The following is a 23962-nucleotide window of genomic DNA, read 5'->3' as shown; positions in this document are numbered from 1 at the left end:
CGTAAGGAAAATGGTTCTCAGTGCCCTCACCCTCCCTCAACTTAACCTATAACATTTTACTGCCTGAGAGCGCATTTCCTTCCGAAGTCTGCCATCCCCTCACATAATGTAAGCATTGTGCACTTCAAAGGCTGCTCTTCTGGGTATGAAGTAATCCCATCATTACGGGGAGCCAGAGATGTGTGTCTAATCCCCAGCAAGCACTGTGGGGCAAGCACTGCTGGGGGAAGGGTATGCAGGCAAGGACAGCCAACCTCCCAGTGCCAGACAGTAAAATCAGCAGGGGACAAAATACAACTAACTTCCAGCAGCGTAGATGTGCAGTTCTGTTGGGACTACACCAGCAGAGGTGTGCCAGTGGGAGGGGTTGTGGCTTTGGCTGACCACCAGTGCCAATGCCACTCTTCTCCTACCCTACAAGTGGCTAGTACACGCTCCCCTGTAATACTCATTGCAAGGTCACTTTTTACCATCCCAAACATACCCATTTTCAGAAGTCTGTGCATATGAGCACCTTCCTTCCAGTTACTTAACAGTTTTCCTATACACGGGCTGCTGTAACTCAGAGTAGAATTCAATAAAATCAAACTGAGAGGTTAAACTAGAACTAGATTTGGCAGCAGAACAAAGACTATTTCCAACCCTTTCTATAGTTTTGCTAGTAATATGGAAATAATTAGTTTGCGTGGTGGTTTGAAAAATAAGCTTTTATTTATGGTGAAACAAAGTTGTTTTCTAGTCCACATTTTTGTTCTTTCTGGTTCTTTTAAGACAGATAGTCTTTTACTCAATACATTTACTACTCCTTCGGAGACATTCCTATTGTAAAGATACCAGCTATGATAAAAGTGCAAATTCTCAATTGCTCTTTCGCTTTGGGAATCCTCAGGTTTGATTTTTATACACAGAAGAGGTGTGGGTGTGAAATATATCCTGGAACTAAAGGGAACAGAAGCTGTGTAAATTTGTCGTAACATGAGAACTGTCATCAACCTCAAGCCTGGGTGGTTCTTCAACTACAGGATGTGATCGTACACAGGTATCTTACCTGACGCATCCCTCACTGGTTCCCAGTGCAAGTCATCATCTCTGTCCTTGATCCATCCGCACAGTCCACTATCAAAATTACAGCTGTGTACCAGCACACCTAGGCAGAACAGAGCAGAAGGTCAAAAAAAAAAAAAAAAAGTGATTTGGATTGTGTTGGTTGGGGAACTACAGCACTTTCCCTTTACTTGCTGACACTAGCAAGTAAATACAAAAATTAAATGCAGCAGAAGGAGCACTAGAAAAAGAATCTACAAAAATACTAAAACAATAAAAAGGATGCTAATGTTATTATTAACAATTCACAACATTTTTGTGCTAAATCTGTTAGGAAATGAAACTATAAACATTCACTTAGGTGGTGGGGTTTTTTTCTTTTTACAATGCATAGTTTAAACAAGGGGCATAAGATGTAGGACTCCTGTAAAAATGTATAAAACCCCAAGAAATCTCAAAAAATCCTAAACCCTAGGCCCTGAACAGGAGATGTGATCTTTACCTGGGTCATCGTTTGCTTCAAATTCATCGGCGGTAATCCCTCTTTCAATTTCAAGTATTTCAAACAGATTATTGCTCACTCCAGGCTGGCGTGGAACTGTGAGAAAAGTAGTTTTTCAGAAATGAATGAGATAAAGGTAGTTAGTGACCTACTTCCTTATCTTTAATAAAAAACAGCAGAGCAGCTCTGGGCATTGTGCTTTTCTTGGAGAACTCAATATATTTAATTATATTTGACATGAAGATTCATAAACTTTATGCCTATATGATTTATGTTGTAACATTTATCTGAGCACTGCAAAAGGTGATTCCAAATCTGCTAGAGGCTCTTCAAATGAAAGCTCCTTTTTAACCGGGGCAGGGGGGAAGAGAAAAAAAGCTTTAACCTTGAAGCACACTATTCCCCTCCAAATGCACTTTTAAAGATAGTGGTTTCTCAATAAAATAAAGCCGCATTAAAGCCCTTGCTCAAACTTTCCGATCCACTTACCTTCCACAGATGTTTATAGGAGAATCTCAACAGGAGGCAGTGGTACTTGGAAGAGGCCCCACACACACCTAACCTTCGAAACACAGCTGAAGGTACCTCCATCTATCTGCAAAGGATTAGAGCTCCCTAAACAATTATCAGGAGGGTACTGAGAGTTCAGAAGGAGGAGCTCTAGTGGAAGCTGGAATTCAACTGTAATTATACTTTTTGCTTTCCAGCACAGTCTGTCTGTCCTTCAGCTGCTGTTCTCAGCTGCAAGAAGGAACACTCTTGGTGATTAACAGGCCCAGAGGTTATTAGACATTCAGCAGGCAGGACAACCTGAAATTTAAGAGGTCTTTGCAGGAACAATGGCTGCCAAAGTCAGGTGGCTACAAAGAGTTCCACTTACTTCTGAAGACGCTGTGCCAGTCTGTATAAGTCTCCAGAAATAACACACCCATGTCATGCCTGATGGACAGCTGTCAACTAGAGATAAACAGATTGCACTGGATAGAGCTGTCTTGGAAATTCCTCTTTTAGAGGCAGGTCTAGTGCATAATTAATAACAGTAGTGGTGTGTTTTGGACACGTCCTTAGATGTTATAGAAACCTCTGACACGGTATTTGTAAGGGCCTTATCTATTAAAAACTTGACACGTTTTCCATTTGCAGTGCTAAAACAAGTATCTTAATGTCTCTATAGGCTTCTTAAGCAAGCAAGAACAAGAAGTATTGAGATGACTTACAATTCTAAGCTGAAATAAAGGACTGTTGTTTTCAGGAAATCAAATCAAAGGTAAGAAGGAACTTCTTTTGCACTAGGACATGTAAATAGCACTGCTGCAAGAGCTCCTCTGAAGCCAGAAGACAGAGGTGAACGAAAAATAAGAATGAAGTTGCTTCCTGCTTTTTGGAATTAGGACAGAATAAGCAGCCTGATAAAAGGCTGACCAAATGCTAATGTATTTTAAAAGTGGTATTACAGGCTACAGATCTTGGATGGAAATTTTGTATGTTAAAAATAAATAAATAAAAAGCTTGAAGTCTGTAGGAAACTGATTAACTCCCTAATATTATAGTCATTTTGGAATCATTACGTCTCTTTTGGTTTTTTTTAATCCTTTGTAGATTTTGGATTATGTCTATTTGCAGTCTAGGATATTAATGCTGAAACTGCCTCAAGGACTTTAGGTTGGCTTGGGTAGTAAAGGCCTGTTAATTTTTAAGGATACATTGTAATAATATTTTTGCTGCTTTGTTTAATCTGTGTTTTTGCTTACGTGATTAGAATTTTGAGATTTAACATGAAAGAAACCTTACAAATGTGCACAGTCCACACCACCTAGGCCAATAATCACCCTGCAATACATTTATGCACAAATACTATATTAAATTATATAAAGAAAAAAAATCTGTTTACCTCAGGCAGCAAAATATCGAAACAGGAATGCTCTAAAACCATCGTTCACCCTTAATCCCTCCCAGCAGTATACTGCTGTCTTTCCTAAGAGCTCTATCTAACATGTAGGCGGGGCAGTTAAACAAGCCCATCATACAGCTATAGTCACACCTGCACAGAGGTGCTTACGGCAGTGTAAGCTGTTCCGACACGTAACCGCACAGACACTCTTACACTGCTCTAACTGCATTACAGTCATGGACAACCACGAGCAGTAGCTTACGGAGTAGGTATGTGTGTGAACCGTCTATGTGTGCCTAGACCACCGCCGCTGTGGTACACACAGCAGCTATTGGCACCATTTAAATTCAGCTGCAGTGGGTTTGCTCAGGGATGTTAAAAACTGGTAATTCAATTTGCCAGCCACCTAGGACAGCAAATTTTGTAGGAGTATTTACTTACAAAGCCTGCAAAACTAACAGCATCCTGTAAATTACTTACTGTCATTTCTGGCAGGACAGTGCTCTGACTGCAATTTCGCCTTAGATAAGCCCTCACAGCGGAGTTTTTGCCTTGCGTTACAACCACGCTGCAGGCTGCTGCTCCCTGGAATGCAGCAGTCCCCACGCACGAGACGTATCTATGCTGCACCCCCAGGGACTATCACCTTGCTTTTCCTCTTCTTGGACTGCACTAAGGAAAAAAGATACTGTTCCTTTCCTACGCTCTGAAGAACAAGTCGGCAATCCGCTTCAAAACTGCTGAGCGCAGCATACGTACGGACTGTAGCTGCTAGTCTGGAATGGACGCGCAGCCTTTTCTTGAAGTATCTTTACATCTGCCACACCCACACGGCACAGGGATGGAAAGAGGCCAGCCACGGCAGCAGACGGAAAAGCAAGCTGCCCTCTCCCTGAGCTGCAGGAGGACTCCAGCCTGCGAGGAACCTCACAGTGCCATCACCCTCAGGCCCCCACATACACACCAGCGACGGGATGCCCATATCCTCTTCTCATCTAGGTTAACACTGAACTTAACACTCTACACCTCCATATCTTCCTGTCCTTCCCCTGCCCCTTAAGTTTTGCTTGGGGACCAAAGGCTCAGACCACAGACTTGCAGATGGTTACAGGGCTCTAAATGAACCCTGGCAGAGAGCATTCAGGAAAGCCACTGCCATGCTCTAAGATTTGTAGGATACTCGGGGGTCACAGTCTCAAGGTATGCGCTTGCTCTGTGGATCCCCTTCCGAGACCCTCGGAAAATACTGCAGAAATATTGGGAATTTATTTGCCAAACTACTTCAGTTTACTTACTAAAATACCATTTCTAACGCACTGCTATTTTTTTACAAATCTGAGTTACATCTGTGCACACACACAAGCATTCCCCAAATTAAAGTTGATATATTTGCCTATAATTAAAGCTCTACAAAAAAGTACTTCTTCAAAACTTTATTCCCTAAAGTTCTCTCCAAACACTGCTGTTATGAACTTCTAGAAGAATGTGTTGCAGAACTTTAAACCAGTCACTTCAGTGCTCAGAACTAATTAGAGGAATGTGCACTTGATATGAAACAACAGTTACCGTAAGAGATGTGGGACTCTAAACCCATGTGTACACTTCTTTTTGCCACGACGACTACTATGTTGAGTGGTGATCGTGGGAGAAAGCATTTGGCACAATTATTTTCTGCAAGCTTTCCAAGCCCTTTCTGCGTACTTTATATAGCTTATCACTGTGCTTTTCACTTAACTTCAATGGTTTGATAAATCTTGTTAAATATAAACTTGGCTTCTTTTTCTTGGAGAATTTTATAAGCTCTGAGTAAGCCAATACATCAACACTACCATATTCTCAAAGTTCATGAGCGAAGTTCTTCATAGATGCATGAATGTGTGTGGGGGGGGGAAATTTAATAACTGCAAAAGACTGATTTCTTATCAGCTCTTTAATCCTTTGGAAAAACAGTAGGACTTTTTTTTTTAATTTACTTGCTAATTGCTGAGTTTGGGAGTGTAAGAGATGGTGTGTACATGTCAGGTTATTTGTAACTACAGAATAATCACTGTTTTGGTGTTACAAAACCAAAACAAAACATGGAGTGCGCTTCATGTTATTAGTAATTGTTACTACTATTACTAATGCAGTGTTCTGCCTTGCAACAAACACTGCGTTCTTACGCAATTCCATTCCACACAATATTCATGACCAAGTTTCCCGTTTGTTAAAAAAAACAACAACAAAAAAAGGACAAAGATTTTTTGACTGAATAGTTATGATTGCAAGTTGTTAAATCCCACTTCCAGAACCCCCCCACAAGTGATGAGATCTCACACAGAACTAGTAGAAAATAGCTAAAAAGAAGGGTAGTCCAGAGGTCAGTCAGACTTAGTAAACAAGAATATGTCCTGTTTTCCTCCAGGGAAGACTTCCATATATGCTGGGCTAAAAAGAAGGAGCAACAGAGAGGTACACTTCACCCTTTTATCCGGATACCTGCAGTGTCCAGGATATGTTGCCTAAAACTCTGCATACTCAAATTCTGCAGTGAGAATTATTTCAGGAAGGGCTTTCATGGACTGTCCCACCCTCTAACAATACCATCTGCATAAGAGGGGAGGGATGGTGCTAGTGTGCAACTACTCTAAAGTCCAGTCTTGCACTTCTCGGGCAGTTACAAGGCTCATTAACTTTGACCTAAATTAAACATCTTATTATATATTTTCCCAGAAGATTTTCTGAAAAGTAACCTGCCTGCTTTTCTATGAGCAGCTATTCAGGAGGTGCAGAGTGACAACTGAGTTTCAGGGAAGCACAGCTAAAATAAGTAGTCTACAGAAGCTTGCGTATCAGATCTGGGGACACAACTAGTTGGAAGATTGATGAAGGGTGTGATTTGTAAGAGTCCTAGATCTTATGATTTAGCTTCAGAGTACAAAGAGGAACAAAGTGCCTATATTAATGCTTAAATATTAAGACAAATACATTTTAATAGGTGTCAGAACAGTGAAGACAAATGAAATGCTATTGTAAAATGATGCTACTCTAATGATACCATGAAATAACAAAACCCACATTCTTTGATTTTAGCATTTCCCTTTTTTTCAACAGCTTCAAGGATCACATAACTGCATTTACTGCACTAAGGACTTTTCAGGGGGAGCAGAAAGAATCAAGTTTTAATCCAATCGTTAATTTTTTTTAATAGCTGTTATGAGAAAAGTCTCCTAATTCCAATCTTTTCAGCTCCACTAAGGGCTAAGAAGGAAAATTGCTGAACTATCTTTTAATACAGATAAGGGGTTTTGTTCTTGCTCTGCTGATATCTGGTGTTATGCTTTGTCTTTAAGTTTATGCTCTTAATGCTTATCACCCAGATCCCGATGGTAGCAGAAATTCACAGTCTTACTGAGTACGTTCTATTTGTTAGAGGCTTTATCCGAGTAACCAGAAAAGATTCCTCCGTACTTCACTGTAGTTTGTATCAGGCCTGAAACAGTTAAATATTAAGCCATTGCTGCATTCCTCCCTCATTGCCATTCCCCCCATATCCATATCAGGAGAAGATTATCCTTGGTGCCAGATTCCACTGTCTGCATCTGACTAAGTGGTTCAAAGGCCAAGTGTAGGAATTCCATTTTAAAAAAATACTCATTTTTTTGTTCTCTGAAAAAGCAGCTCCCCGAAGTCACTGCAGACATTTTTAGAAAAGGGGTAAAGCATCTAAAGAAATGCAACAACCCAATACCTTTCAAAAATTGCAAAGGTATTTAAATAAAGTTATCAGCACTATTATAATTTGTCCTCTGTCACCACTGAACAGACCAATTTCACCGGTCCTCAGCTGATTTCAAGCTGAGCAGCACATTCAAGAGTGTTCTGAAGTGAAAGCTTAGGACAAGTTTACTCAGCGTGTGGGATGGCAGCTCAAATAACAATGAAGGGAGAAAATAGGGAGCAGCAGGTTACCAAGGTAAGCTCAGGAAAAGGTTAAAAAAAGAAAAATGAAAATTTGAGAGATGCTTGCAGAAAACAAGTACACTTGCCCAGGCATGTTTCCTCTCCTGGTGTGGACCAATCCCAGACCACCTGTTGTTTGGATGATTTGGCCTAGTGCACTAGGACATCTATCAGCGTACAGCGCACCAACTACCCCTTTCCCATGGCTTGCCTTACAGAAGTACCACCTATTCAGATAGCTTAGCAAAGCAGCATTTACTGTCATGCTGCTTTGTCAAAGTCTGGCTAAGGCTTCAGAGCCTGAGGGGGAAAAAAAAAGAAGGAAAAAGTCCATGCATCACAAGATAACATAGTTTAAAAACACAACTTTAAATATTGAGGTCTTCAGCAGATGCTAAGGGCTGGAAGATCAGAATTGCCAGCAGTCACTGGCTACAGTGCTCTCTGTGCTGGGTTTTGCACATCCTTGTGTGACAAAACACATTTTGTGACTCTTTGGGATACAACAGCCCCTGGCGACACACAAGGAAGCAGCCATCTAAGAAGACACCATAACTCTTCTGAAGACTTTACAAAACTGAAGTCCTACTTCATGATCTGAGTGGATCTAACATCAATTTCCTCCTCTGTTTTCCAAGACGGTAAGTGTTATAAGATGACTGAATTGCTGCCTGCATTCTCCCATGGGAAACAAATAAGGAAGGCCAAGAGTGAGGCCTTCTCTTCTCTTTTCAGGCAGGCATATGGGGACCACAGTGCAAATTCATTTTTGAGCTTCTTTGCTGCCTCAACTGGAGAAGCAGATGATGTGGGGAAATGAACCTAAAGAGGCTCAGCATAAGCTAAATGAAATTAGCTTATATCCACAACCCAGGAATACTGCAAAGATGTCTGATGTGGGTGAGATTAAAACTGCAACAGTTCTGAAGGAATTAGCTGAAAGAGCCCCTTCCCTGAGGAAATAGAGGCAAGTGAAAAATCCACAAATGTTTTTGGAGGTGTGTGGGGGGATATGTTGGCACATCCACATGGCAGATAAGCAGCACGTCAGAGGTTAGCTAAATGTTACTAGTTATTTCAGTTTAAAATTCTGTATTATCTTAACATCATGATCGTCGACACTGTGTTTGGCTGTGAGGAATGCTTTTTGAGAGGCCCTGGCTTACGCTTGGTGGAAGCGCTGCCTTTCTGAGCTTGCGGTGCCTCACACAGAGCAGCTGCAGCCCAACAGTCAGGCACACAGCGACCCATGGGCCCAGAGCAGGGGCAGGGCTGGCCTGCAGCACGCCAGCAGGAACCTGAAGCTTAACCCACCTGGCAAATGCCATCTATAAGCTAACATGAAAGGCATTTGAGCTAATGCGCTTCACCTCACATTTGCCACCGGCCAAGAGCACGCACACAGCCAGTTCCGCAGCCCAGCTAAGGCCCAGGAACTCGGCGCCTGGCAGTAATGCTCCCATGCTGCTGAACCCCTGGTGTGATGACATTTGTTGAGTATCTCTGTATTATCCTCAGAAGTGCAGGTCTCGGAGCAGGCGAGGACAAGCTGAGTCATGCCCTGCACATCCCATTGTAGTAATGTATGTGGTTATAACTTTTCTACCTGTTTTTCTAGATGTCCCACATAAGGAAACGTAACTTCACTCCTTCCCCAATAGATAAAGCAACACCTTACTCTACAGCAATGCTTTCCTTGACAAGGTAGCGCATTCTTCTGGAACAGAACTGTTTTGCACCTGACTGTAGTTTTCAAATCCTAAACAAGTGCTTTTGTGCACTCACTAAAAAAATACCTCTGGACAGAGAGAAAGTGGGAGGGGACACCAGTGACCACCACCTAGATAATACTTTCAAAGTAGTCATGAAAGACGGACGGAGACAGACGGACGGAAAGACTTCTGCCACACAGTTATGTCACACACATGTGTGTATATCAAGTATATCTTTAGCACGGGATAGAAGAAGAAATAATATGGGACTCAAGACACATATCTGTTGAACTCATCTGAGGAGCTATCTGTCCCTGTATTACCTAGTGAAGCCAGTAACGGTTGCTGGTGCTTGACCTGTTGGAATCCTGCTGTATTGTGCACTGAAGCCTTTGAAGCTATGTATGTATATCACAAACCTCAAAGGGTGGCAGCTGACCTAAACAGTTGAGAAACACTTAGCAGAGATCAACTTTTCATGTGTTTGTTGTATGTACCATAATGCAAGCTTACAGTCAGAAAACAAACTCTCTTTTACTTTCCTGCTTTCCAAACCCCTCTATCTCAAGCATACGTATTGAAAGCATTAGCTTCAAAATTGAGCCTCTAGGGACAATACAGAAAGACAATTGTAAATGATAAGCTTTATACAGATGATTGTTATGACTTCATGAAACTAGCTGAAAACTACCCCTCTGCTTTAGAATCCCAGAGAACAGCTGCAACACAAGACAGCCTGGGAAATGCAATGCTGGAGTCTAGAATAATTTCCACAGAATTCTGTATTTTTAACTATTGGTTCCCATTATATTAAGTTTTGGGAGTCTTTACTACATTTCTTTTTAGAATTTTATGTTAAAATGTTTTTATATTTTAACTGAATATACATTGCTTAAAAAATAACCTTGAAAAAGCCAAAAGCACACTCTTCTGAGTAGTACCAGGATTTATCTTCCCAAATTCTAAGTCAGCTTTTGTCTCCGTTTTAAATCTATCAAACTGTCTACAACAGATAAGATGTCAGCAGGGAAAACAAACCATTTTTTACAAGGAACAAAATATTTCACTGTGTAATGACCTAAAAGAACACAGTCCAAGAAGTTACCGCATAGATGCTAAAGCAACTGGAAAAAAACTCCCACATTGCTTGTACACCTGCTCTGAGACAGCAAACTTTTCCTCCTACTACATTGCTTCAGCAGCTTTACTGTGCAAGTTGAAAGGAGAAGGGCCGATGCAGCACACCCTTCCCATCTCTAAAATTAGCGGCAGAACTAAAGATGAAACCGGGTGTTGACTATTTCTTGGCAGACGTGTAACTCTGCATGTGCCAGTAATGTCTTCTGTGGTATGCACTAAAGCTGGTGTAGAAATGGTGCAGTAGCTTTCAGAGCAGCTCTTAAAATGACATGTGTTCATGCTATGAGAATCTTTACTATCTTAAGCTTTTCATGTACCCATTTTCATAGATGCAGTCCACAAAATTAGCCTCTATGTTATTTTTATGCAATTTTGCCATTGCTTAGTCATAAACATCCAAGACTATTTGAATTCATACAATAAGGTAACATAACAGAGTCTTTAAATAATCAGATATGGTCCCATTTCTTACCATTCTTAAAGCTAAGGAAATACGTTGCCTAAGAGTGACTCTGAACTCCCTGAATTTGAATCCATTAAGTATTTATGAGTTATGTGGCATTTCAATATTTTTCAATAAAATGTCTTTCGTTCTCCAAAACTTTCATCTGAAAGCGTAATTAGGTTAAGCACTTATACAGGACAATATGGTCACAAACAATTTCAGGAAGAAAACCTGAAATTTTTAGTTGAGTTGATCCAAAATTTCCTCCCCACAATTATTTGTACAGCTTTACCATATGAACACTTTAAGTTTTGTGGTTTTGTTCTCACTGATAAAGTGTTCCCAAAAAAACCCCAAACAGTACAGTGCATACTTTCACCTCACTGTATCTACAATTCTGATATATGAAAGGATGCATAAAATTACTTACTGAACACATCTCCGCGGGGTTTCTGAGGATCTATCTGGATCCTGTTGTCATCTCGAATTCCTTGGGAAGATGTAGTTTCAATGGGAACATGTGAAGGCTCTTCAGTTGTTATCAGAGGAGTTCTTTGTGGCGGTAGTGTAGGTCTTAATGTTGTAGGTTGAGGTGGTGGTGGAGGTGGAGGCCTCGTCACTGGCCTTGTTGTCACTGGCACATACCTAGTGGTTGGCTTTGCTGTCAGTCGAGTTGTTGGCCTGGGTGTAGGACGAGTCGTTGGCCTGGTCACCGGCCTTTCTGTAACAATAGCAGGTACATATGGTGGTCTGAGGGGTTGCCTTGTGCCTCCAACATCAGGAATCCTATTGGTTATACCACTGCCTCCCTTAGGAAGCGTGCTGTTGCCCTTGAATATATGATATGGACCAGGTGGTTCAATCATAACATTAGGAATAACTGCAAAGAGAATCCAAACAGGACCAAAATGGACATCCGAGTGTCTTGCCCCAGAAACTTAACAGTGTATTTCAGTATGACGTGGAGAGTCTTTGCTGAAATAATTTCTCTTCTTCCAAATGTTTCCACTAATCCGAAACATACTTTAGCGTCAGCGTTGCTGAATTATCACATCCCTTTAGATAGCACTTCTCATTACAGCAGTTTAGAGATGATTTAGAATGACTGAAGGCCAAGAAACTTCCACCCTCACCTCCTCCCAAGCATCAACTCTTTCAGAGGTGGTAAAACTTGCCTAAAAGCACTGTTAGTAAAAGAGCATGGACAGGAAGATGTGTGTTAAGCAGCTCTCTAAACTGGACAAGTTTGTAGTCAGGAGCAGAGGCAAGTTTAGTAAGACTTCAGTGTTACAACCATTTTGGTCATGGATGGGCAGATACCTTTGGCTTAAGAAAGTTATCTTTCAGACCTTTCCACTTCTTCTAAACTTTTCTCCTTGTCAATAAGCATTAATCATTTTACAGAGATTGAATCTAAGCCAATAGCCTTCATTTACATCTTTACCTTTGCTAACACCAGGAAACTAAGTAAATGGCATTTTTTCAGCCTCCACAAAAAGGAGGTGGTGAACTGAGCACCACCTACACCACAGTGACAGTGCCTACAGTACCATCTCCCCCAGTATTTCATACAGGACAACAAATTTTAACTTGGTTTCACAAGGGGAGTTTCTGCAGACATGAAATCCAAGAACATCTGTTTTGTTATTTATAATTTTCTATTTGTTACTAAGCCTTTTATATCTCACTGGAGATCTTAAAAATCCCAATAAGAACTCTAGTCACATATTTTGTGTACAAGTGTTTCAAGTATAAGACACAGTGAAAATTAAGAACTACTGTTTGTTAAACAATGAATTGTTTGATGACAGCAGGTAAAAAGGTTTTCTCTCTGGCAGCCTGTTTACTACTATTCTTTTGAACACCCTGTGGGTTTTATATTACAGTATATTAAAATATAAAATGCACTTTAGGACTATGTCCCAGTAACACATGAAGTGCATCCACATACAATTGCAAGCACTCAGGTTGTGAAAGATCACCTTAGCCAGATCACATTACCGTGACAGCTGTGACTGCTACAGCCAAAGGAAACAAGTCTGCAATGGTACTGCTCTTTAAAGAGATCGGTGAGTCACCAAAGACCAGAACCCATGTATGAACACAGCGTCCTCAAAAAGATTCAGCAGATGTCATAGAGCTGCACAGTCCTGAGGGATGTCAAACATGGGGGAGCTCTAATGGCCTATTCTGTACCAAGGGGGACGGCTGCTTCTCCCAAGAGAGGTGAGGAAGGGAACTCTCCAACAGGGAATGCTTCCAGAGAAATCGTCCCTCTCAGCTCTGCTCACATCTGGGGAGCAGTGGGGAGTGGCTGGGGTGAGCTGCTGAAATGGGCCAGTGGCAGAGTGTACATAATAACAGGGTATGAGTAATATGTACTGTTTGACCAGACCTACCCTGCTTACTCAGTTCTCATCCTGAAGCAATCTCTAGAATGAAGCTGTGAATAGGGAGAGGTGAATTTCTTTCTAATTATGAAAATGTCTTAGGGAGAGGTATTTTTACCAAGGCATGCTAAGACTCAGAAAACTCTAACTACATTCACTGGTCTCTTATGAAGTGTTAAAAATAGTTAAAGAGAAAATGAGCCTGATAGTGCTGTATGTCAACATTTACAACATGGGACACATTTACTTTCAGAATTCCTTTTTTAAAAGGAGCATTACATACGTATGCAGTTTGTTCCATTGTCTCTGTACCCTTCTTTACACTTGCATTTGTAGGATCCTGGTGTATTGTAACATCGTGAAAAACTACCACACTGATGGTGGCCAAGGGAACATTCATCTATATCTGCAACAGAAAGTTACGTTAAAAAAATCATTTACATCAAAGAAACTTACTTTCTGCTTATCCCTGCAAAAACACAAACAGTAGTATGGTCATTAGGAAAATATTATTAATTTTGAAAAATTTAATAAAACTGAATTGCCAAGGGGAAAAGGAAGATAGACAGTCACAAATCAATGCGATGATACAAACATCAGGGTAAAAGAGACTATTGTGCAACTCTGGTATTGCTCAGCTTGTACTTTAGCATCAGCTTCAGTGATGGGGTATGGGTAGATTGCAGCTGAGATCATGAAGATCACAATTTTAATAACCACTTCTTGAAGGTGACATGATAAGAAAAGAAAAACTGAGTGTACGAATATGTATGTTCTTAATCATACAGGTATTAAACTGTTTTTTCATAAAATGCTTCCTCTATTATACATCTGTATAGATGTTCCTACATCAAGTAGAAACCGCTTCAAGCATCTTATATATTATTTCCATGTTTGTTGTTACTGATGCAAGCAAAAATCTCCAAATTCCAGTGCTCTGCGTAGAGATTTCTCTCAAAAAAATATACTTGAACAAACATAAAGCAATGCTTCATTATCTCCACATGATCCTTTTTTCAGTAAAAGGATCATAACTAGTCGAGGCCCTGGGAAACTAAGATGGTGGGACCTGGGAGCATCTTTGTTGAAGGGCATACACCAGCTGCATTCCAGTCTCACGTCCAGACAAAACCAGGTTATTTCCTAACCCCAGCCTTTTCCCCACCTGTCTTCAGGGGAAGGAAAGTTCGGCAGGCTAGGTTGGAAGGAGCTGGGGTGTGCTCTAGCCACATTTTCATATCTTGGATCTCGAGGTATGCTACAGAGCACACCTGAGTTACAGCTCAGACATAGCCTAAGCTCATATACTGCTCCAAACCTGCAACTGCCTGTGCACAGCGAAACCTGTGGGGACAAAGGCTTTGGAAAGGAATTCCTGCAGTCATCGGCTCTGCTGTCCCACTAGGTTCCACAGGAGAACCAGTTACAAGAATGGGGCCGAATATAGGCTTTCTTTTTCACAGTCTATTTCTATAATCCACTCTTTCCTAAAATAGAGATGCAGTGCAACCTAAAACAACCTGCTTCAAATTTTCAGCCATAATAAGCAAACATTCCTCTTTAAACCATCAATTTCAGTTTAGAATATGCAGCTCTGTTACATGCACTTTAGAAATAAGTTGTTATTACCATGGCATTGGTATTTGCCTCCAATGTACATTAGATCAAAGCCTTTATGACACCTGCAAATGTAGCTTCCAAAAGTATTGACGCAGTGCCTAAATCGTGGACAGATAACTCTCCCAGTAGCACATTCATCAATATCTGTGGAAACAAAGGAACTGTATTATTCTTAATAGCAGTTAAAATACAATCTTTACTATCTAAATTAAACTAGTTTCACATAATGAAAAACTAAAGAAGAATAGCTGAAGTATTTTTGATAACGTCCTTTTGGCTACAAGCTAGTCAGCCAGCACTAACACCTAAGCACTTCTGGCTGTGCCATCTCAGTTCAGCTCTTGGTCACATGGCTGAATTTTTATACGTCCTGTGCCAGAAGCCTTTACAAATACTGTGAGTGACAAGAGATGCACTGGCATAATGAGCATTGCTACTGAATTTGGAATGCTTGCTCTATGCTCTTGCCGTCCTGGTACCCTTCCCCTTGGAGAGATGTTCTCTAATTCCCCACAGAACGGATGACAGCTTCTTGAAGGCCTCAAAACACTCGTCCTTAAAACTGTAATGGTATTTGTCTGAAGAAAAGCTGTATCATGTTATTTCTACAGCTTTGTTTTGTCCCACTAAGCCCTGCCTGCTCATAAAGACAGCACCTGGATTTACAGACAAGGAATGATAATAAAAACTACCCTAGTAATTCTTTTTCTGAAACATGCCTGAAATATTGTTCCTGTAGCACAGATCATACACGCCTATTCAAAGTACATCACCCTGCAGTAGGAAGTGGTTTGTTTTTTTAAAATCTCAGGTGTCCCTAATCCATGACCTGCCCATTGAGTCTATCAGGAAATCTTCATCTTTTCAGGACTTGCTCCAAACAGAGTTCAAGCTAATGACAGGGGTGCAGTATTTCTGGGCCTCCTACCAGTTATAGTTACCACAGGCCAAACGCTTTCTGAGTACCTGCTCTTTGCAATTGCTTACCCTGCAGTGCCTGCGCAGTAGCTGACCCTTCTTTCACAGACAGGCTGGCTACTTAAGTGACCTTAAAATATCCCTGAGGTTCTGAGATGCATGGCTGCCATTTGGCCTGCCAGGGGCTCCCAGCAGGACCTGAAGCAGTGCTTCAGCAAGCGACGTCCAGGCAAGGACAGAAGACACGGTGTCCATGGGAAGATGCAGGTGATGCTCAGTAAATGACTGATGCCCCTCATCTCCCAGAGGATGCTGCCGTTCACGCTGACTCACAAGCCAGGCGGAGGCCCAGGGAGCAGCTGATGCTCACCCAGCCCTGCTTGCACTGCCTGGGAAACTCTCAGATGAGGTCAGGCTGATACACAAAAGATGCTTGCGCTACCACTCACTTTGTAGCCCTTGGAAACCGAGCTGAAGCCTGCTGAGTGCTTGAACCCTAATTCTTCACAGAGGCGGAGGCCTGCCATGCCTGGCTGCCTCTGACGCACGCCGCTCCTGACATTTGTTGGTTATCTACAGAGCACAGTTCAAGCCTTTGCTCTGCAGCTCTATCAGGAAAGCAAGATTTTGCTCTCCTCCACGCTGTTCTTTCCCCATAAGGAGCACTTCAGCTGCAGGTGTCAAGAGTGCAAAACAAAGCTGAGTGATTGATGCCCTGCTGCTTGCAAAAGAGGCCTGAACAAGGCAGAGAGTAGCCTGAGTCTCTTGCACAGCACAGGAAAAACGTAACCACAAAACTGCTGGTTAGTTAGGGCAGCTACCTGAGGCAGGGGAGGCGTAGCTTCAAATTCTCCAGGCTGTGTTTCCCCCAGCCAAAAGAAGTGACCTAAAGCCATGAATTACTGGCTCAATGGGCTGCCCCAGTAGCTGCTGCCGGCACTGTCCTGCTCTGCCTGAAGAATTACTGAGGGCAGCAAGGATTCAATCCCTCAGCTCCCACACTCCTGGCCCGTCAGACTGCTCTGACATCGCAGATCTCCTTTACTCTCGGTCGGGAGCACTTCTGCAATGCCGTGGTAAAGGCCTGAATGAGAAAGAAAACGAGGCCAATACTGGGCACCTCTCCACGTGCCTGAATCTCCCTATAAATCTGCCTCTTGGTTTGAATCTATTATTAAATTTTTAGGCTTTGAGTACATTATTAACAGTTTTAGAAGTTCTACCATGTTCCCTACTGTTATTTAATTTACAAGCCACAATTTTCTGCCCTTTATTAAAATATTATTTCAAGGCTGCAAATTTCAGACTCTTGATTACTATGAGTTAGTTGGGGTTCCTTGTTGTTGTTTTTGTTTTTATGTTTAAACCACAACTTCAAAAAGCAATTCAGTAAGAAAAAGATTAGCCACTGAATATACCTCATCATGGCATGGATTGTGTTCTTTAAAACCTAATGTAGCTTGTCCTGCCTTTCCCTCTGAACATATTCATGTTTTTGCAAATTCCCATAAGGCAAGAAGTATATTAGATGATGAGAGCACTGTAGTGGTATTGTTCAATTTTCTAGGCAGTTACACACCCTAAAGGTACAGGACTGAACTGCTAATCAATACACTGTTGAAAACTGACACAAAAATAATGGAAAAAATTAACAGTCTACTGCTTGCATTTAATATGAGAGGTGGGTGGATGCTCATTACTGGTGGGAAAAACACTTTTCGATCATTAGCCAGAAGCTGGTATGCACGTGCTTACGATTAGTTTCCTGCAGCTCTCAAATAGTACAGTGACTGTGGCTTCTTTCAAATCCGTGGACCCATGCCAATTCACACCTGGGCCCAAATGGTGTAAGGCTGTTTCCCTTTGCCTGCTGCAACATGCTGCAGCTCATGCCTGCTTCCTATGAAAACTAGGGCACGAAGGGGTGATTTGTATTCTGATCTCAGCCTGGTCTGCCATGGGGGTAACATGCCCAGGCTTAGCGCCAGGGAGCTGCTCCAAAGGCACACAATACAGACAGCACCTACTATGTGTGATGGTCAGTGTTCAACAAAAAAGCAGAATTACAAAGTCTTGCTTCTCTCCTGCTGTATGACCATATTACCAATTCAAGCAGTAAACAACAATGAGATTGATTTAAAAATAGGATGATTTTTATGTTTACAAGGCCATATTTTCAAGTTTCTATACACAACCAAAACAACTAGAAAGAATTTATTTTACAGTGAAAATAATTATTTTCAGTCTTCAAAGAATTTCAGACCTTCTGAAGCTGAGATGTGTATACTGCTAATTTCATTAAATAAAGTCCAAATCCAAAAAGCTGGCAACACTGATTTATTGATTCAAGAGTCATTAATCAATTAATTAGTCAATTAATCCGTATTTTGACCGAATACTTTCCTGAATTCTTTTTCAGTTCGTTGTTATTTAGTTTATATGATTTACCTTCATAGCCAAATTGTTTGGTGGCTCTTTACTGATTGTCTGGAAAGTACATTTTTAAAAAAGAATGATCAGCATGGGTTGAACTAAGAATAGAATAATGCCTAGAGGAATTTCCACCTGTGCTAAAAATAAGCATTACATTCCCAGCTGTCTTTCAAACTCTCCTCAAACAAGGATTTCATGAGCTGCAGCCAACGCACACTTCAATTTTTTTGTCATCATTTACACTTCTATTTGTACTACAGCAATACCCAGACCCTCACTGCAGCTGATGACCTCCCCAACAGTGATGGGCTTGTACACATGTGAGGAAAAGGCACAGTCTTAGCCCCAAATAGGTTCAATTCTTGGAGGTATTTACTGGGTTTAGTACAACTCAAGGTCAATAAAGAAATAACACAAAAAGGGTGCATGTCACAATCAGTTCTTACCAAAAAAGGTGAGTAGATCATGTTATGATCCATGAAGGACAGACATCTCTTGCTGTGACTACTTTCTCTGTATTGTACAAGACTGCTCTGAATTTTTTGTGGAAAATTTTAAAAATGGGTTATGAGATCTATCTGAATGATGCACACTAAACTGAAATGTGGGTACACAGTTCTTCACCTTTCTGGGAAAAAAGTGGAACTACACTAAAGAACTGAAAGCGCTTCATAAAACTACATAACTGGTTTGAGTGCTAGTCATCAGCATTAAAAGTGCACTTCGTTTATTTAAAAGTATGAAGTTTGCCTGAATATAAAAATGCACACTAGGAGAATGTTGCAAGTATTTTTCTAGCAAATTTCTGTACTTGGTATAACAAGTTATTATTTATACTTAAAATCTCTCAGCTCACTATGGCATGGCACAAGTCTCTTCCAAAGATCTATCTGCCTTAATGTCCACAGCGTGATTAATTACAATTCAATCCCTTCAGCATGTGACAATGGTGGTTTTATTTTCCTCCTGTTCTACCTATTCTTTTGCATACATAGACGTGCCAATCATGCACTTCAGAAAGCCTCTGACTTAAAGCTGAGCCTGCTCCTCATATCAGAAGATGTAGAATCTGTCCCTTGCTCTGCCAACAAATTCTTGGTCAGCATGGGTCAGCCACTTGGAGAACCATCTCCCCTGTGGACAGCCATGATACCCGAATGGATAATTAGGGCATCCACGTTCTCTTACATTCTTTCAGGTGCAAGTGTTGTTACTGGTTATGGAACTGTAGCACTGCATAGGATATAAATAATAAAATCACTGAAGCATCATATCCATTCAGGATGTATAGTTAATGACTAATGAAATCACATGTCACACTGTTCTTCAGACCATAGTAGAGTGTGGCACAATACCGTCTGATTAACCATAAGCACCTTTGAATGTGGGAACAAAACATTTCACCTTTCTACAGTCTGAATTCCTGAGTTTATTTTAACCTGGAGTTTTCAGAGTATGGAAGAAAGACAGTAGCTTCAATCCCATTAATATTGGGAGCGTGCACAGACCTTCACCTCGTCCCAGCACAATCGCAGTGATTTGCACAAATTATCCCTCTACTCCCTGAACCTAGGCACCACCTTGTTGGGTATGAGGGAGAGCTGACCTCCCCATTCTTTTTTTTTATGCAGGCAGGTATTTTGAAGTCTCTGTTAGCAATTGTTTAAAATGACCTAGTAACAGGAGTGGTAAGGGCCTAGGGCTTGGAGGCCAAGCAGCCCATGGAAGTTTTATTCAGTCAATGAAACTTGCAGGACTGGAGGAAAACGCTGGCAATCTCTGACACAGACCACTTGAGAGCACTTGAGGAAAATGCCTATCCCGATTCTCATTAGTAACATCTTTACACTGCACCTGTGATGCATTCTAAATACATCTGATAAACTCTCTTGAACTGCGTTCAGTGTAAGGATAAAAACATTCTGGAGAAAAAAAATTAAATCTACATTTGATCACCTACCTATGCAAGTCCTTCCATCAGGCCCCAGCTGCAGTCCTGGAGAAGGACAGCGGCAGCGTACTTCCCCTTTCAGTACATCACAGCCATACTGACAGTTTGCCATTGAGCAAGAAAGGGCATCTAGGGAAAAATAATTTAACGTATTTAGATAAGGACTTAGATCAGTACCAGAAAATGACTAAAAACTTTGGAGAACTAAGACATCATATAATTATGACAGAAGTGGAAAAATGCTTGTTGAATTTGACAGGTGTCCATTCAGGCTTTAAAGAGCAAATGCAGATGCAGTAAATTTTTTCTTTCTACAAATTGCATCTCCAAGGAAAAAAAAAAAATAAAAAAAGAAAAAAAGCACAGCACAACAATTGTAGCAAGTTATGTCATGGAATGCAGCCCCATGAGGAATATAAAGCCCAGTATGTACTATAAACCCTCCTGGACAGTCCTGCCATTTTCAGATCAGAGCATCTTTAATTAAAGGTAATTTCTCACTCCTTCTCTCTATCCAGACACTCAAAACATCCACTTTTATGGGAGCAAGTAGGAACCTGATCTCCAGAGAGATGACAATATAATTTTATACCAGTCAAACAACCAACATCTGCAGCTTTAATGACTTTACATTCATAAGGACATAATACAGCGGAACTGCAGGTGTCTTGCTGCAATGAAAACTGCAAGCACTTGTCCTTGAAGGCCAGTTAACAGTGATTTACAGCACTGAAGAATGCTTCTGGGGAAACTTGTAATAAAACTAATAAAATCAAAATATTTGCTCTTGTTTTGTTCAGCCTAATTTCATTAGAAAAAAGCAGCTCATCTTGTGCAACTGCCTAATTTCCAGCAAGATTAATCTTTTACTTTGGGACTCATCTTCATCTCATAAAAGTTTCCCAGGGAAACCTAAGCAGGGATCTTGAGGAGCTTGAAAAAAGCAAGCAACAAGCCTTGCCATACTTGAGCACGTTCCATCTGGCATAAGCATGTAGCCGTTCAGACAGTAGCACTTGTAGCTGCCGTAGGTATTCATACACCGGTGTTTGCACGGCCGTGGCTTTAGTCCACACTCATTTAGATCTGAAATGAAAGGTACATGGGAAGGGGGTGGGAAAAGAAAACATACAAAGTATGTGTGAAAAAACTACAAGTTCAAGTTCCTGGAGAATGAAGGAAAAATACAGCAATTAGCTTTTTATATGCAGTCCAGCTGATTAGCAACTGTCCAGAACATCCTGCATGAAGCACTGTTCACCCCTCCTGCCAAGTGGTGTATATTCTTCTGTTTCACAGATATCCTTTCAGAAATGACAGTATTAGCATTAAATTAAGTGCCAACAGAAGTTTCATTAGGGAATGCACAAGCTCAGGCTGCCCACATCTTGCCACTATTCACGTTGATGCCACATCCAGAACCAGCCAGAGCTCTGGAGAAGAGGAGGGAGAAAGCAAATATCACTGCTGCAATCACTATCAGTGATTCTGATAGCAATTCAGTGATTCGCTCTCATGCTTCAAAATTAGTCACAGAGGAAGGTAGGAAAGCTGATGCAAACCTACTTTAAACAATCTCACAGAGAAAATGTATTCCTTACTATCTAGAAAATACTGAAAAAAAGTATCTGACATCAGTGATATTTGTCAAGGACTATTCATCAAGGCTACTATTTCAGATTTACAATTTAATACAGAATTCATGACTTAAACTGAAAACATTCAGCCTACAATTTTTGTATTAGTAGACAAGGCTTCTAACAAGAAGTAACGATTGAGCGAGCATTTCCTTCAGAATTGTCTTCCAAGAAAGAGTACATGTTGGTTTTATCTGGGTAAACCAGAGTAATTTGTTACTTAGTTATTTGTATAAGGATGAATAAAGATGACAATAAAGGTGAAAATAATAAATCTGTTCACAAATCCAGCCAGCAAGTACTTAAAAAACTGAATTACGGACCCTCATCTCTAATATTGCACAATGCTGTCTGGAGGTCCATTACAGTAAGAGTCATGGTTATTTCCAGGAACTTTTCAAAGAGCCATCTCCACTGTTGAGCATGTTCTCATCAAAAGTCACTCCCTAATTCACGTAGCAGAAAAGTAAGCCTTGGGGTTCCTACTGTGTGGTAGACACACAAACACAGTAGCCACTTTGTAAAATGCCATCTGAGAAGGAGAAGCCTGCTTTCTATGGACTAGGCGTGAAGGTTTAGAGTTAACACGTTAAAACAGACAAACATACCTCTGGTTAGAATGAAGTCAGTAATTTTTAACAGTGTTTGTGCATATCAATGAATCTGTTGTCTTCTGACCTACTTTGTTTTCATCCTCATGGGGTCAAAAAAGAGCAAGCATCATGCAGACAGGTACTTGCCCCTCCCCAAACCCTTTCCCTAACTGATGGATATGACTTTTTTTTACTTCATTTTCCAAGGCCTCGGGAAGACCAGCAGGTTTAGGGATAAGAATACTTCCTGCTCCCCTCTGCTGCAAGAGGGTGGTGGTAAGGGACATAATTTTCCCTTTCTTCCTGCAGAAGGCTGAACAAGACGTTTCTAGGAAGCCTGAAGGGAAACGTTTGCTTCTAGAGTGGCGAGGTGAGCATAAGCAGGACTTCAGTGAGGAAAAGGTGTCAAAATAAGGGCTGGACCTGTGTCTGACAAACAAGGAGTGATAACTGTCTCCACAGTCTTCCTGCGGATCATGCATCCCTTTTTAACTCTCACTCTTTGGGAGTCTGAGAACATTTCTGGAGTTGCTAGGACAACATACTTCTGCCAGCAGGCACCAATGCCACACTCACAAGAGTGTACCTGCTGGGTTTGAGCTGTAGAAGAGATGTACATTTTCTACTGTGAAAGCGGGATCTTCAGCTAAGAGTTGTGACTATTGATAGAGTACGTGCATATGTCAAATGGCAAAGCAGCAGATGATGACGCTAGAGGGGAAGGGCAAGCTTTTGTTGTGAAAATCTTTGTGTAAAAAAAACTTTACATAAAAATGCTCAATAATAAACAGGTGAAAGCTCATATTTTGGGAGGCAGAATTCTCTGGGCAGCACAAAAAGCTGCTTTTTTGTTTCTTCTGTAAAACTTACTACAATTAGGCAGCTCCTGACAGACATTATAGCTGCTTTAACATATTTATTACACACGCAACATGTCTGTTAAAAAAGTCATTGTTAAATTCAAAAACTCTGTTAGTTTGACTTCAATTTACAAAAGTACCCCCACAGAGCCCATACTATTGACTATTCTATTCTGACAACAACCATTTTGAAATGAGAGAAAGAAAACTTCTAGAAGTCTAAAATACCTGTATTCTTCCTCTTTTGTACAAAAAGCATCACTTTTCAAAATAAATGCGTAACAGAGCTAAGTACAAAATACTTAACTAGAAGTAGGGAGAGAATGAGGAAACATAATGCTGAAATTAAGCTGACAGGGCAGGATTTTAACAGTGCCTGTGTTAACTTTCAGTGCTTGCATCCCACTGCACATCAGCTCCTAAGTTCAGATACTCAGGAAGACTTTACCCTCAAGAACTGTCTCACATTATTTCCTGAGCTGCAACCACAGATCCAAAGTTGAAAATTATAAGAATTTATGACTGTTCTCAGTTTACCATCTTGCATAAAGTGTAGATTACATTATGAGCCTTAAATAATTGGATCTTTCTACAGGACTCTGAATACTACACCACCATTTGGTACATAATATTCTTAGTACAGAAATGAAAGCTCTGGTATTGACAAGTAGACAGCTATTAGTAACATACTCTGAGAATAACCTGATCTTAAAAAGTAGGTGCAATCAACTGTATTAGGATATCACATCACACATTTTTCATTTGTGGAATTTTGACTAAATTATTTCTATTGTCTTCGCTTCATTCTCTTTCTGCCTGTCAACAAATGCTGTCAACATCAGCTTTTGAGTCACATCTTAAAAAACATGCTGAAAGTAAAATGC

The 23962-nt window shown here is 40.8% G+C and overlaps 1 protein-coding gene across 5 annotated transcripts in view; it reads right to left on the bottom strand.

Annotated features, from left to right (window-relative positions):
- NPNT (nephronectin) overlaps window positions 1–23962 on the bottom strand; it is a 54475-nt gene that overhangs the window by 7382 nt on the left and 23131 nt on the right. For 4 of the 5 annotated variants that reach the window (XM_030023539.1, XM_030023558.1, XM_030023549.1 and 1 more), the window contains 7 exons: window positions 20955–21074; window positions 19998–20117; window positions 14696–14830; window positions 13350–13472; window positions 11107–11556; window positions 1547–1642; window positions 1049–1147 (listed from right to left, as the gene is read on the bottom strand). In XM_030023539.1, coding sequence (XP_029879399.1) covers window positions 1049–1147; window positions 1547–1642; window positions 11107–11556; window positions 13350–13472; window positions 14696–14830; window positions 19998–20117; window positions 20955–21074 — 1143 coding nt within the window. The remainder of the gene's footprint in view (window positions 1–1048; window positions 1148–1546; window positions 1643–11106; window positions 11557–13349; window positions 13473–14695; window positions 14831–19997; window positions 20118–20954; window positions 21075–23962) is intronic. The other variant, XM_030023578.1, reaches the window with a different exon arrangement.

Source organism: Aquila chrysaetos, chromosome 1 (assembly GCF_900496995.4).
Source record: "Aquila chrysaetos chrysaetos chromosome 1, bAquChr1.4, whole genome shotgun sequence".
Taxonomy (NCBI): Eukaryota; Metazoa; Chordata; class Aves; order Accipitriformes; family Accipitridae; genus Aquila; species Aquila chrysaetos.
This window is presented reverse-complemented; position numbering and strand designations above follow the sequence as displayed.